The following is a 15,951-nucleotide window of genomic DNA, read 5'->3' as shown; positions in this document are numbered from 1 at the left end:
ACCATGTGTGTTGAATGGATAGATGGACAGATGGATGACTGATTCAATTTGAGGGCAGAAATGGTGAGAATCCAAGTAATTTTTAGGCCAAAGGTGATAAGTGCTATAATGAAAATGTAGCTGGCATCAGAACTCAATTTGGAATAGAGAAGAATAGACTATGAAACAAGGAATAGAGCTAAAAATATGCCATTCTATAGGAATGCAGAAAACAAACGGTAGTAAACCAAACACTGAACTATCCTAAAGTCATTACTATTTGGTTAGAATGCATAAGATATTTAATTATGTACCAGATTAACCCTCTAAACTTGTTTTGTTGGTAATTTCTGAGCACAAAAGGCTAGACAATGGAAAAAGCAGCCTAGGAAAAATTAGGTTGGAATTCACAATCCTCTAGAGATGGGTCATAAAGGTAAAAGAATTACCACAATGAGGAGGAAAAAAGTAAGAAAATAAATTATTTCACTAATTCTGAGCTGTATCTAGCTCTGCCATATCTTCTCTGTACTAAATTTTTCATCATATATTAGAGAAATCTTTGGGAAACCAACATAGAGGCATAAAGTCTACAATCACCAATGGAAAGCTGAAGGCTACATATTTTAATATTCCAAATATACTAATTTACCTAATTTTTCATACCTGAATGAGAAATATATATAAATTCATGTTTATTTTAATTCCTATTATTTGTTCATTATGCTTCTTTTCACCAGCTAAAATGCATTTGTCACACTTTTTACAGTTTGCTTCTTACTGAAAGATTTAAAGATTTTTCTCCATCCTCACCAAGGAATTTAAAAAAGAAAGAAAAAAGCAAAAAGAAAATACATTAAAAAGAGGTAACCCATTAACTACCCTCAAAGGAAACATTGTGCAACACAGAAAGATCTACCTGGGAGCTCAACATCGGAGAAGTATGTCTGGTTCAGCTTTCGTGTCTTCCTTTATGTGCATAAAAGCATAGTGGGCAGGGGAAGAGGGTCTTCTTTCAATTCTTTTTTTATATAATATAGCTGGTTATTTAAATAGATTCCATGTTTATTAGTGTTTAAGGAAACATTTATTCTTGGAGGCAAAGGTTTATTTATTTTATAAGTTTAGCAAAATAATTTCTTTTCATTTAAAGAACTACAATTTAAATCAAATCCTAATAAAATCCCCATCATTCAAATTATCCAACAGCTGTACAGAAGTGTTTTGAATAAATAACTATAAAGACAGTCCAGTTAATGATTTCACACTCATCTTGTTAAAATAGATGGGCTTTTAAAAATGAGATATTAAAAATCTTTCATATAGATCGAGACACCTATTTCTCAGTTTTTCAATATATTTCAACTCAAGGACAACAATGTGCTTAGTTTCACAGAAAGTTACTTTTACAAAGTTATACCCTTTTTCTTCCGTCTTACTGTTAGCTAGTCTTACTTATGTAACGGATGCAGCATTATTGCATGGCTTCTCCCTTTGAGCCAAATTGTCACTGAGCAACTTGTTTGCATAATCGTGCTAACAACAAGATAACTTTCTTCTGAAAAATCCCCTGTGTATAGGTAAAACAAAAACAAAAACATACAGCATGTAAGTGTTTGCTGGTGATCTGTTACCTCACTAAAGCAACACTTAGGAAGACTAATACAATGAATAAGTGTTCCATGATTGAGCTAATCAACTCTTATAAAGTTATTAACTGAAGTATTTTGAATAAGTTAGGGATTCTATTAAAGAAATAGAGGCCCAGTGCACGAAATTCGTGCACTGGGGGTGGGGGTGTCCCTCAGCCCAGCCTGCACCCTCTCCAATCTAGGACCCCTTGGGGGATGTCTGACTGCCTGTGGGATCAGGCCTAAACCAGCAGTCAGACATCCCTCTCACAATCCGGGACTGCTGGCTCCTAACTGCTCGCCTGCCTGCCTGCCTGCCTGCCTGCCTGCCTGATTGCCCCTAACCACGTCTGCCTGCCAGCCAGATCACCCCCTAACCACTCCCCTGCTGGCCTGATTAACACCTTACTGCTCTCCTGCCGGCCTGATCTCACCCCCAACTGCTCTCCCCTGCTGGCCTGCTGCCCCCAACTGCCCTCTTCCGGCCCATTTGGTTCTGATTGGTCGGTTTCTATGCCAGTCAGCTCCGCCTCCTAGACAGCCATTGGACCCTCACAGTTGATCCAGATTTGGTTCTGATATGCCAGTCAGCGTCAAAAGCTCTGCCTCCTATGAAGTCATTGGCTCCACACAGTTGACTCAGATTTGGTTCTGATTGTCGGTTTCTATGCCAGTCAGGGTCTCTGGGCCTATCAACGGGGCCTGATCAGAAAGGCGGGGCTAATCAGCAGCCCCGGTGGAGGCCTGGAGAGAAATGGAGGCGCGGCTGCTGACCAGGCCCTGAGCTAAAGAAAGAAGCAAGTGCTGATCAGCAGCTGCCACAGAGGCTACGGTTCAGACCCTGCTTCTCTCTTCAGGCCACTCTCTGGGCTTGATTCGCAGCCCCCTCAGCAGTCAGTGCTGGGTCACTGTGTCTGCAGCCATAGCAGTCAGCGCTGGGTCGCCACGGCAACCCAGCGCTGACTGCAGGACGGACTTCTGGTTGGTCGAGCCTCCCGGTCATTATGGATGTGACGGACCCAGGGTTTTTATATATTAGGATGTTTCAATCATATTTAGTCCCAAAGGGGAAAAATAACTAAGTTTCTTAATAAAAAATGTATAATAAAGTTATTGACCAGAGAAACAATTTCTAATGTAGGTATACTACTAAGCTAATACTTCTTCCAGATAAGAATTCATGGTCTCATCGTGCACCTAGGCCCGGGTGAGGCCACGTTCCCCTGGGTCTGGGAGAGGCCAAGCGTCCCTGGGTCCGGGAGAGACCATGTGTCCCTGGATCCGGATGAGGCCTTGTGCACCTAAGCCCGGGTGAGGCCACGTGCCCCTGGGTCTGGGAGAGGCCAAACGTCCCTGGGTACGGGTGAAGCCGGATCCTGGGTCCGGGTGAGGCCGTGTGCCCCTGGATCCATCCGGGTGAGGCTGGGTCTCAGGCCCGGGTGAGGCCACGCGCCCCTTGGGTATGGGTGTGGCCACGTGCCCCTTAATCCGGGTGACGCCGTGCCCCTGGGTCCGGCCGAGACCAAACCAGAGGGAGTCGGACCTCCGTTACCACCATTTGTCCACCATCCAGAGCTGAGGGGTCAGTGCTGACATGTACACATAAGGAACTGCTGGACATTGAAATTGGGTCTCAAAAGAACTGTTGGTCCAGGGGGAAGCTCGCTACAGACTGATTCATTTGCCTGTCAGCATAACTATTATTGCTCGTCTCACATTCAGTTCTTATAAGTATATATCTAGTGACATATGATCTCGCTCATCTAGGGGAAATGATGAACAACATAGACTGAGGAACAAGAACAGAACCAGAAGCAAGGAGGCATCGATCGGACTATCGGGCCTCAGAGGGAGGATAGGGGAGGGTAGGGGGAGGGTGGGGGGGAGGGGGAGAGTTCAACCAAAGGACCTGTATGCAAGCATATGAGCCTATCCAACGGTTAAGTTCAACAGGGGGTTGGGGCATGCGTGGGGAGAGGGGTGGGATGGGAATGGGGGGATGAGGACAAATATGTGACACCTTAATCAATAAAGAAATTAAAAAAAAAAAAAAAGAATTCATGGTCTCAAACATAGCTGGGTCCCGAATGCTAACCAACAATCTTTCCATTCCCTCTGCTTTTCTGCTCTGCAAATATTTCATACTTTTACCATTCTCCTCAAGCTTTCAATCTCATCTCTTTTCTCATAACTCTCAAAAGATAACCTCATCTCCAATTTCAGAGAGTATAGAAGCCAACTGACAGAAACTCCCTCAACATTTTATGTTTCCATCTGGCCAACTCTGACCATATACAAATGTATCTGTACTCACAATCAGCTTTCTTTCTTCCACTCTTAAGATGTCCCCTAAATACTAGAACAAAGAGATAGCAAAAAAAAAAAAAAAAAAAGAAAGAAAAGAAAAAGCCCTGCTCTCCCTTCCTTATTTCTGCCATGCCTCATTTCTACCGGGAGTTCAACTGCTCGCTATGACGTACTCCTCCCTTCAAGGTTAGAGTAGAGAAAATTTTAAACAAAGATTTTTTTAAAAATAACACCAGATTTAGAATATTCCTGTTCTCCAAAATTTTCAACTGTATGTTTAAATTACATTTTCAAATATATAGGTGATTCTATAGTCTTTCTTAAAAAAATCATGAGATGATTCTAAATAAAAATGACATGTATACAATTAACTTTATTTAGGTCTTTCATTGAGGACATGTTCTCCCCCAAAAGAGCAATTTCTACAAAAAATGTAATTTTTTTTTTCAAATAGGTATGTTTTCTTGGAGTGCATTTCAACACATTGGTTAATTAAAGCTTTTTCTTAAAGAAATTCAAAAGCAAGTCTCATTTATTCACTTATCTCATTTTCTTAGCCATCCCTGACAAAATACTATAGTTATAAAAGTGTGGTTAACAACACTACTTATATTCTTTTTCTTTTTAATATGTTTTTATTGATTTTTAGAAAGAGAAAGGGAGAGGGACAGAGAGATATAAACATTGATGAGAGAGAAACATCATTTATCAACTGCCTCCTGTACGCACCTACTGGAGATGGAGCCTGCAACCTAGTCATGTGCCCTGATCAGGAATCTAACCAGCGATATCTCGGTTCCTGGGTCGATGCTCAACTGCTGAGCCACACCAGCTGGGCAACATTACTCATATTCTTAAAGTGTTTCATTACCATTCATGCTAATCAAATACCCTTTATCATGGCTTTACCATAATTAGGGATTCTTTTAAATCAAATTTTAGATCTAAATAAATAAGGAAAAAAGCAAAATATATAAGTAATTGCTATTTTATTTTAAATTATTTTAATTTCAAATTATGGTGAGTAAAAATAGAATAAACTAAAAAGCAAGAATTAAGAAAAAAGAGAAAAGAAATAAGAATAAAAGAGATAAGAAAAGGCAAAAAGACTAACTAGTTTTACCGACTCTTCACTTTAGCTAATTCACTTGATTTAATTCACTCTTTGTGAATTAATCACTGTTCAGGGTCCTTTATCCTTATACTTTAGTTTCTCTAAAGAGCAACATTAACACAACATCAATATAGCTTCCTAAAGTTGTAGCAGGAAGCAAAACAATATTTTCTCTAGTGTGTCATACTCAGAGGTTCATCTGATTTCCAGAAAATGTTTTCTTAATTATAAAATTAGCAAAATCTCTAAAACACAGTTCATAATTTTTCAACTCTATCTAATTCTTCTGCTTTCAGTGGAAGTGTATCATGAGGTGAAACTAAAACACGGAGAGAATAGTCAGTTAAAAAAATAAAATTAGGGTGTTGGGGGGCTGGGTGACAAAGGTAAAAGGATTAAGTAGTAATAATTCTTCTATATAATAAAAGCTTAATGCAAATTGTCTGACCAGGAGTTCGACCACTCACTATGACGTGCGCTGACCATCAGGGGGTGAGGCGGAACATGGCAGGCATCGGCGACGCGGTGTTGGCTGAGGGCGGCAGTGGAGGGCTGCTGCCAACCCCAATGGGCCCCGACAAGAGCGCGACCATGGCAGGATGGTGGAGCAGGTGAGTGGGCGGTACCTGGCCGAGGTGGGTGTGAGCGGGGGCCCGATCACCCCACTTATTGCCCTGCAGACGGCGACCAGCAGCTGTGGTTGGGTCCGCAGGCCAACGCTCTAGCCACTGAACCAAATCGGCTAGGGCAGAGGTCGGCAAACTCATTAGTCAACAGAGCCAAATATCAACAGTACAACGATTGAAATTTCTTTTGAGAGCCAAATTTTTTAAACTTAAACTTCTTCTAACGCCACTTCTTCAAAATAGACCCGCCCAAGCCGTGGTATTTTGTGGAAAAGCCACACTCAAGGGGCCAAAGAGCCGCATGTGGCTCGCGAGCCGCAGTTTGCCGACCACGGGGCTAGGGCTACACACTGATTTTATAAAGAATACTAGAAGCTCAGTGCGTGAAATCGCGCAGTCCTGCCCATCCGCATGTGCCTCACCACACTCGCAGCCCCACCCTCCTGCACTGGTCTTTGATTGTTATGGCATTAGGGCCAAAACCTTTTATAATATAGATAAAACATAACATACCCAGAGTTCAATTCCTTGATGTCTGTTCTACTGAATTATAACTCAAACACTTTTTTAGGTGCTATGCCATTTAAAAATTACATTAGCAGCAACTGTAGTTGAAATATAAGTCATATTTATTCCTACCTGAGAACTCCATCTATTTGGTCTTTGGTATAGCCTTTTCCGTCACCACTACCAGTCGTGTTGTCCTTTGTGCAATTAGGCTTGCTTTGATCAGCACTACCTGATGGTTTTCGGCAATGAGGGCTATTCCCAGCTGTGCTTCCATTTTTCATAATTATTTCCAATAGGGCTGTAGAGAGATACAAAAAACACTATGTCTGTTTATGGTACATACACATGATCTTGAGAAGTTATAAAGCTGACGAATTAAGAATCATGTACTCCAGCCAAAACCGGTTTGGCTCAGTGGATAGAGCGTTAGCCTGCGGACTTAAAGGTCCCAGGTTCGATTCCGGTCAAGGGCATGTACCTTGATTGCGGGCACATTCCCAGTAGGGGGTGTGCAAGAGGCAGCTGATCGATGTTTCTAACTATCTCTCTCCCTTCCTCTCTGTAAAAAAATCAATAAAAATATTAAAAAAAAAAAAGAATCATGTACTCCATAAAAATTCCCCATAGCGTCTTTTTAGAGAGCAAGTGTTCCCTATGTATTTAACTGTTTGCAGAACACTGATCACAATTTAGAATAACAAGAAATATAAAGCTAATAGCTCAAAATCACTATCATTCAGTTACTTATGACACTTTTATTTGTCATATCATGATAAAACTGCAGAATACCAAAGAAAAAGTAGTTGATAAGATTATCTACAAAGAAACAGAAATTAGACTTCCTATTTCTTCAACAGCAAAAATGGCAACTAAAAGACACTGAAATAATATCTTCAAAATGCTCAGAAAGAATAACTTTCAACTCAAGTTCTACACTAATTTTCTAAAAAAAAAGCAGATTAGAAACATTTTCAAACAAACAAGACCAAAAAATTTACTTTTAAGATATTTAAAGGGTATTATTATATATATATATGTGTGTGTGTGTGTGTGTATAAACACACACACACACACACACACACACACACACACACACACACACACTAGAGGCCCGGTGCATGAAATTCATGCATGGGGGGTCCCCTCAGCCCAGCCTGCACACTCTCCAATAGGGGACCCCTTAGGGGATGTCCCCAGGATTGGGCCTAAACCAGCAGTTGGACATCCCTCTCACAATCTGGGACCGCTGGCTCCTAACTGCTCACCTGCCTGCCTGCCTGATTGTCCCTAATTGCCCCCCTGCCAGCCTCGTCGCCCCCAACTGCCATCCCCTGCCAGCCTGGTCATCCCCATCTGTCCCCCCTGCCGGCCTGGTTGCCCCTTACTGTCCCCCGCTACTGGCCTGGTCACCCCCATCTGCCCACCCCTGCCGGCCTGGTTGCCCCCAACTGCCCCCTCTGCTGTCCTGGTCACCCCATGCAGCCTGCTGTTCAGTCGTTTGGTCATCCCTCACTAACCCCCCCTGCCAGCCTTGTCGCCCCACGCAGCCTGTGTTCGGTCGTCCATCCAGTTGTTTCGGTCGTAACGGCCCCTGGCTTTTTATATATTAGGATATTAGGCAGACGAAAAATGCTTCTAGACAGGCTGTAGAAGGGAATGGTGAGCAAATACTTTGATAAATGTATGAGTAAATCTAAACACTAAGTCTATAAAATAATAATAGTTATGTCTAGAATTTGATATAAATACTGATGGGTCATAACAGAGAAGGTAGAGAGAATATATAAAAGATTGTCCATATACATAGTCATAATCGTTAAGATGGGAAGGTGATAGGGACTGATAATACTATTCCCTCTCCTATGAATACTTGAAACTTTCCATAAGTTAAAACTATACATTTAAAAAAAAATCATGCCACTTCACACCTACTAGAATATAATAAAAAAATGAACAATAAAAAGTGTTGGCAAGGATATGGAAAACCTGGAATCCTAATATACTGTTGGTGAGAATGTAAAATATGTGACAAATTTGAAAAATCATTTGGCTGTTCTTTAAAAGATTAAACATATAGTTACCATTTGACCCAACAATCCTATCCCTGGGTATATACCCAAGAGAAATTAAAACATACATCTATACAAAAACTGGCTCACAAATGTTCATAACAGCATTGTTGATAGTAGAAAAAAAAAGGAAACAATCCAAATGTCCATCAACTGATGGGTAAATAAAATGCAATATGCCCAGACAATGGAATATTATTTAACAATGAAAATATATGAACTACTGATATACACTACAACATAGATAAACCTTGAAAACATGCTAAGTGAAAAAGTCACGGAAGACCATATTGTATGATCTCATATATATGAAATATATAGGACAGGGAGATTTACAGAGATAGAAAGTAGATTAGTCATTGTCAAGAGCTACTGGGGCCCTAGCCGGTTTGGCTCAGTGGATAGAGCATCGGCCTGCAGACTGAAAGGTCCCGGGTTTGATTCCGGTCAAGGGCACATACCCGGGTTGCAGGCTCAATCCCCAGTAGGGGGTCATGCAGGAGGCAGTCAATCAATGATTCTCTCTCATCATTGATGTTTCTCTATCTTCCTCTCCCTTCCTCTATATCAATAAAAATATATTTTAAAAAAATGAGCTAGTGGGAAGGGAAGGGTGGAATTAGGGAGAAATAAGGAGTGACTGCTAATGTGCACGGTGTTTCCTTTTGAGGTAAAGAAAATATTCTAAAAGTGATTGTTGTAATGGTTGTTTAACTCTGTGAATATACTAAAACCCACTAAATGGTATGTTTTAAGAGAAGTAATTGTATAGTATGTGAATTATCCTATCTAATAAAGAGGGAATATGCTAATTGACCATCATGGCCTCACAAAGATGGCTCTCACAGGGGGAGCGCCGCTCCTGGCTGGGCTCCCGGCTGGCGAGCACAGCTGCGGTGGCGGAAGCCTCTCTCGCCTCCGCAGCAGCACTAAGGATGTCTGATTGCTGGCTTAGGCCTGCTCCCTGCGGGCCTAAGCCATCAGACGGACATCCCCCGAGGGCTCCCGGACTGTGAGAGGGCGCAGGCCAGGCTGAGGGAATCCCACGCCCAGTGCATGAACTTTCGTGCACTGGGCCTCTAGTCTACACTAATAAAAAGAGAAACATGAAAATTAATCATCACTCTGCTACGCCAAGCCACGCCCACCAGCCAATCAGGAGTGAGTATGCAAATTAACCCAACCAAGATGGCGGCTGGCCACGGAGCTGGAGCAAGCAGGAGGCATGGGTTGTCTCAGCAATGGAGGAAGCCAAGCTTCCTGCCCGCCCTGGCCTCCTGCTCAAGCCTGTGCCGTAGCTTGGGCAGGGCCCCCCCAGCTCCACTCCAGCCCTGCTCAAGCTTCTGCTGCCCTGACCCCGGCTGCTCAGTGCCAAAGCCCGTAGGCCAGGAGTGGCCAGGGGCGTTCTGGAACCCCGGCTGCTCAGGGCCTACGCGCGGACCTATAGGCTCTGAGCGGCCTGGGTCCCAAGGATGTTCCCGGGACCCAGGCCGCTGGGTGCCTGTGTATGCAAATTAACCTGCCACCTTTGTTGGGTTAATTTGCATACTTACTCCTGATTAGCTGGTGGGCATCACAGAGGTATGGTCAACTTGCATCTTTTTCTTTAATTAGTGTAGATAATAGGGTGGGCAAACATAGGCTTACAGTTGCTAGTATGCAAAATTTTATTTTTATATTATTATTTATTAATTGTTGTATTATTTGTATTACAACTATAAACCTATTTTTGCCCACATATATATATATATATGTGTGTATATATATATATATATATATATATACACACATATACATTATATGCGAACTTCTTTCTACCATATTTTTCTCTAGCTAATGCATTTAAGAGGTCACCAAAGACATAAGAAATTGAGTTTTTGTAACAATCTAGTAGTAGATGGTACAGAAAGGCTCCTAATTAGACAATAATTTATTAATTATTAACAAGGTAAGTATAATATATACAGGATGTCCCCCCAAAATGTATACACACTATAAAGGCAGTTTATTAAAATACTAGAGGCCCGGTGCACGAATTCATGCACAGGCGGGGTCCCTCGGCCTGGCCAGTGATTTGGGGCCATCTTGCCCAGTCCCAAATGTGGCTGATTGGGGCCAGCTGGCTGGAGGTACTGCAGAAGGTTGGTTGGCCGGCCGGGGGGAGGGGGGGACTGCGGGAGATTGGCCGGCCACGGGAGGTTGGCTGTGGGAGTGCACTGATCGCCAGGGGGCAGCTCCTGCTTTGAGTGTCTGCTCTCTGGTGGTCAGTGCACATCATAGTGACCAGTCAACCAGTCATTCGGTCATAATGGTCGCTTAGGCTTTTCCATATATAGATATTTCATTTTCAATATGTAATAGAATCTACAGCTATCAGCTGTTAAAGTGTGTATACATTTTTGGGGGGACATGTTGTAGTATATAGACAGTTTTTTTTTTTTTTTTTTAAATATATTTTATTGATTTTTCACAGAGAGGAAGAGAGAGGGATAGAGAGTTAGAAACATCAATGAGAAAGAAACATCGATCAGCTGCCTCTTGCACAACCCCTACTGGGGATGTGCCCGCAACCAAGGTACATGCCCTTGACCGGAATCGAACCTGGGACCTTTCAGTCTGCAGGCCGACGCTCTATCCACTGAGCCAAACCGGTTTCGGCATATATAGACAGTTTTTAACTGCAGTTTCTTATTTAATGCAAACACAATGTTAACTTTGAGGTCAGAAGACTGCATGGTCCATGAGGTAGTGGTTCACAACTTTTAAATATGAAAAATTTTATGAGAATTCTAGAAGTAGGCTGTGACAGCAACTTAAAATTTAAATCGCTGCAAATTCCCCTCATAAAAACAGAGCAATTAAATAGCAAAATCAAAACCTCATGCACAATATTTCAAAATACAAGGTGGGAACAACCCACCAATAGATCTATGTGGGTAGTACAAAGAAGAGGATAGTAATAGGGCATTTGCCCTTCGACAGAACAAAAGAACTCCAAAATTACCAACAGGGATTCTATATATAGCACAGTAGGCAAAATTGAGAAAAGTATATAAAAAGGAATGGGTTCTTCTCACTACAATAGAATGTGAGTGAAAGGGTTCATAATAAACTCTTTAGGGCATAGAACACTCCAGTCACTACAAACTCTCAAAACTAAACACTCAAAGCTCTCTTCCAGAACAAAGCCACACTGAAGAGAAACTACAGGGAACAGGCCCCAGACTGAAGAGGACAGGGGCAATAGGAAAAAAGAAAAGAGAAACTCTAGATAACATTGGGAAGGAGAAAGGAGTGAGGAGATCTTACATAATAAGGTAAAATATTTTCAACCATTACACAAAAAGAAGAAGGGTGTCTGTGTACTTAGAATGGCTAACTACACATAATAATGTGTAAAAGAAAATGAAAGAAATAAAATCTGAAACAAAGTTATTATAAGAAAAAAGAGAGTAAGAATAAAATAAATATCTAAAGACAATGAAAGCATACCACAAAGACTTGCTGACAAAACAGGTAAACACTATAACCTACTACTTCAAATCAAGCTGAAGACTTTAAGAAATTAGACATAATACAAATAACATAAATTAGAATTAGGACAACCTCCAAAAGTACCTTTCTATAAGAAATAAAAATCAATTTAAAAAGAATAAATTAGAAGAAACAGGGAGTTATAAACACGACAGATATTATGTAACTAAAAGAAGTAAAATACTTTTTAAAAGACAAAAATTAAAAAATGGCAAATAATGAAGATAGTTAAAGAAGATCCAAAATACATACAATAAAATGCCTGATGAAGAAAAACGAAACTTATATAACCATAATTGGAGAACATGTTTCTGATATAAAAACAGAAACATCTGAAGCCATATAGTGAAAGGGCAAATCACATACCTAAGAATATTGACCCAGATTAATGAACACCAAGCTATATTCTAATACTGAACTTCTATGCAAAAATATCAACTGACTTGTAAAGGAAAGAATAATAAGATTGTTATCAGATTTTGCTCATCAAAAGTACTTGTACAAAACAACATACTTAGATAGCCAAAGAAAGAAAACTGGAGCCAAGGACTTTATATCTCCCTAACTATAAGCACTAAGACGACAGATGAACTGTTTCAACATTCCAGAACTTAGCATAATTCCCATAGGCCCTTCCTGGAAACCTATTAGTTGACAAGCTTCAGGATTCCAAAGTAATTAGAGATACATAGGGACTGATGGGGAGAATTAACCTTTTGCACTCGGATGTCGAGTGTGACTCGACACGGTTAGCATTAGAATAAAGAAATCGAGAAAAAAGCAAGCGAGTGCAAAGGGTTAAATGTATAGTAATCTACAAATATAAGAGTAAATGATGATTAAAAGAGAGCGAAGATAGTATGTAATGGTATGTTCTGACACTGTAAATAAGTTGAAATATTTTTTAAATGATGGCCTTACTCTTTCTTTTTCCTTGAAAAAAATTATTGGCTTTCTCTACTCTTCCCTTCTCTTCCTTTTGGCAGCTGAGGCCTGGACCAAGGAAGGAGTCATAGCCAAAAACAAGGCTGAGTTTGATAGGGCCTGCACCAATGGGTTCAAGGAGGCAACTAATTATATACAGAAGAAATTGAACAAGTAACTGAAGATAACAGGAGCCACATTTCTTACTGTCAGAGAATGGAATTACAAATATGGAAACGGAGCAGGCTAGAATGAACTCTGTGGTGAACTATAAAGGGAGGTAAGTCTCATACAGATATAAAAATTAACATAGATTAAATTACTACAGATATGTATATTCCCACATACAAACACATATAACACAGAGATATACATACACATACACAGACATATATGTATGCATACATACAGATATTTCCTAGTTCTGTCTCTTGAAGAGACCTAGGGGTATCCCTGTCCCAATGAGCTTATCTAGTGTTTATTTCTAGACCTGTCAACCGGTCATTCGGTCATAATGGTCGCTTAGGCTTTTAAATATATATATCTGTTTCCAAGTATCATTGTCCACTAAAAAGAATCAGGGATCCTTAGAGAAACAACTGATTCCCAGAATAGCAAATAAAGTGGGGCTGAAAAATCTTTTGTGCCATAAAGTAGAGATGCTGAAAAAATGATGAGGACATGTCAAAAAGACACAGGGCTCCTACTGACTAAATCTTGAGCATCAAAAGAAATAATGATAGTAATGGATTAAATAGGAATCCATAAATCCATACTAATAAATTGAATAGGTTGAATGCCAACTAATTAATTGTAGAAGGAATGATGGAATTAGCAACCATCAGCAATTTACCCAGGAAAGAATCATCAATGAATGCTAAAAGGAGTTGGTGAAAATATATTATGGAAGAGAACATTTACATAGTCTCAAAGTATTTTCCCACAAAATACTTATTAATTATAAAGTGAAAGAACAGTAAGTCTAGAGTGGAGAAACTTGGCATCACCAACTTAATCAAGTGATCAAAGTTAATCTCCCCAGTAAGTACCAAATTAACATAACGTGTTCCCTTAAGTTACACTAAGAAACATCACTTCTATGGTATTTCTGCCAAAAATTTATATGTGTAAATGCCAAAGACAAATTGAGGGACAAACTAAAGAAGAAAAGAGAAAAGCTGTATTTGGAGAATAAAACATGCCCATAAATGCAACTTGTATCCTTTTTGCTATCCAAGATATAATTGAAAAAACTGGCAGAATTTGAATGAAGCACATGCATTAATTTCATGAATCTGATAGTTATGTTGAGAGTGCCCTTGTCTTAGAAAATATACGCTGAATTATTTAAGGGTAATAGGACATCATATTTACAACTTACTCTTAGTTCAGGAAAAAATATAATAAGAACAAATTGTATGTGGGAGTGGGGGGAGGGGGTGATACCAGGGAGGGAGAGAAGAAGTGCACGATAAAGCAAATGTGGCAAAATTTTACCCAATAGAAAGCCTGAGTAATATGCATATGGGAAGTCTGTACTCTTCTGTGACTTTTCTCTAAATTTGAAATTATTTCAAAATTTAAAAAAATATAAAATGGGGAGGGAAATGGAGTATAAGCAAAGACAATTTAACTGTTTTCAATAATTATGTTAGTAGGTAGTGGTGGTAATATTACTCTGAAACTTTTATCTATATGATGTGGCATAAAGCAGATAATTATGACATATCTACCATGTACCATGGCCTTGAGAAATAATTACTACTATGGAAGAAATTATTTCTGTACACTGAAAAAGCCCAGAAACAATAAATAATTTAGTATCCACAGCACTCTTAATGCCAGCTTGTGATGTTAAAACCCCATTTTTCCACTAAAAGAAACTACGACTTATTGGAAATATAGTTGATTCCAATTTCTAGTACAGGAAATGTACTAGAGGACCTTGAAACAATACTATACTGAAGAGCAAGGTAACTACTAAAAACCACTGGGAGTGTGTCCAGTACCCCGCAGCTAACCTAACGGGGATCCCACTGCTTTTGGAAAATAAAAAGAACCAACTCCTTTTCTTGAAAACTGATCAAGGCAATCAAGCTCTTATCCCACCTTTCCTATATGAATTGCACCACTGTGCAACTCTAAGACAGGTAAGGGGGAAGTGTCTCTTTATAGCAGTATTTCAGCTAAATAAATTATTTTTTTAAATTGTGCAGCCAGATATGAAAGTGATTACATATGTTTAGTATTTGCAGGTAGCCACGAAGTTCCCTTGCATGCTAGTTAGAAGTTATCTGTACATTCCATTTCATTCTTAGCACAAACATGTTTTTTGGACACCTTCCATGTTAATAGCTACATGCTGAAGACTGCACTTAAGCAGTATCATATAGTTGTTTTAGATTTTCAACAACAATTATGATACTGAAAAATTTTCTGCCATTTCACACATAAGCATTCTGCTTAACAATGACTGTGTTGCACATGCGCTCACACCAAACACTAGTTCCACAGAGTTAAAATTTGCACAAGTTCCATTACCTCTGGGTCTCAATATCCATTTCAGTCATCTTAAAAATGGAATCAGCAAGGTTTTCTGTATTAGTAATCACTGGAACCAATGCCTGAGAAGGTAATATAATTTAGTTCAAGTACTGCCAGAATTTTTAGCACATTGGATTTTCCTGATTTATTAAATGTCTTAGCTATCACATGAAATCTCATTTACAATAATGTGCAGTATTACAAACATTGGTTGGGCAAATACAGTGATTATGAACCAGATTACATTTACTTTGGTTTAAACTATTCAGCCTTATTTTATGCATTCACTTTCTTGACATACTGCTTTGACTGGGGTTTAATGTAATCTGCATTAAGTATACTCAATATTAAGAACCAGTGAAAGGCCCGGCCAGCGTGGCTGAATGGTTGAGTGTTGACCTATGAACCAGGAGGTCAAGGTTTGATTCCTGGTTCAAACCTCAGAGCACATGCCCAGGTTGTGGACTCGATCCTAAGTGTGGGGCATGCAGGAGGCAGCCAATCAATGATTCTCTCTCATCACTGATGTTTCTATCTCTCTCCTTTTTCCTTCCTCTCTCAAATCAATAAAAATATATTTTAAAGCAAAGAACCAGTGAAAAGTAAATACAATATTTAAAATGTTTCTGTGGATAATCCAGAAGTGAAAAACTTCTGGTCTGCTTTTTATTTTTAATTTTTGCATTTTATAAATATAATTTTGGGTCCAGTAA

The 15,951-nt window shown here is 39.8% G+C and overlaps 1 protein-coding gene and 1 long non-coding RNA gene across 11 annotated transcripts in view; one reads left to right on the top strand and one right to left on the bottom strand.

Moving 5' to 3' along the window:
• Nucleotides 1-5,573, top strand: part of LOC114228107 (uncharacterized) — a 35,983-nt gene extending 30,410 nt beyond the window's left edge. For 5 of the 7 annotated variants that reach the window (XR_008558277.1, XR_008558274.1, XR_008558270.1 and 2 more), the window contains one exon: nt 749-969. This is a non-coding gene — a long non-coding RNA (uncharacterized LOC114228107). Of the gene's footprint in view, nt 1-748; nt 970-5,482 lie in introns of those variants that run through there. The other 2 variants (XR_008558269.1, XR_008558279.1) reach the window with 2 other exon arrangements.
• Nucleotides 1-15,951, bottom strand: part of DNAJB14 (DnaJ heat shock protein family (Hsp40) member B14) — a 48,182-nt gene that overhangs the window by 20,416 nt on the left and 11,815 nt on the right. Inside the window, exons 2-3 of one of the 4 annotated variants that reach the window (XM_054727122.1) lie at nt 15,236-15,318; nt 6,297-6,465 (exon numbers count right to left, since the gene is read on the bottom strand). The exons of 1 other annotated variant lie outside the window; for it this stretch is intronic. In XM_054727122.1, coding sequence (XP_054583097.1) covers nt 6,297-6,448 — 152 coding nt within the window. In that variant the 5' untranslated portion in view covers nt 6,449-6,465; nt 15,236-15,318. Of the gene's footprint in view, nt 1-5,630; nt 5,774-6,296; nt 6,466-15,235; nt 15,319-15,951 lie in introns of those variants that run through there. 2 more of the 4 variants (XM_054727132.1, XM_054727128.1) reach the window with 2 other exon arrangements.

This window comes from Eptesicus fuscus, chromosome 2 (assembly GCF_027574615.1).
Source record: "Eptesicus fuscus isolate TK198812 chromosome 2, DD_ASM_mEF_20220401, whole genome shotgun sequence".
NCBI lineage: Eukaryota > Metazoa > Chordata > Mammalia > Chiroptera > Vespertilionidae > Eptesicus > Eptesicus fuscus.
The sequence above is the reverse complement of the archived record's forward strand: the minus strand, read 5'-3'. Positions and strand labels throughout refer to the sequence as shown.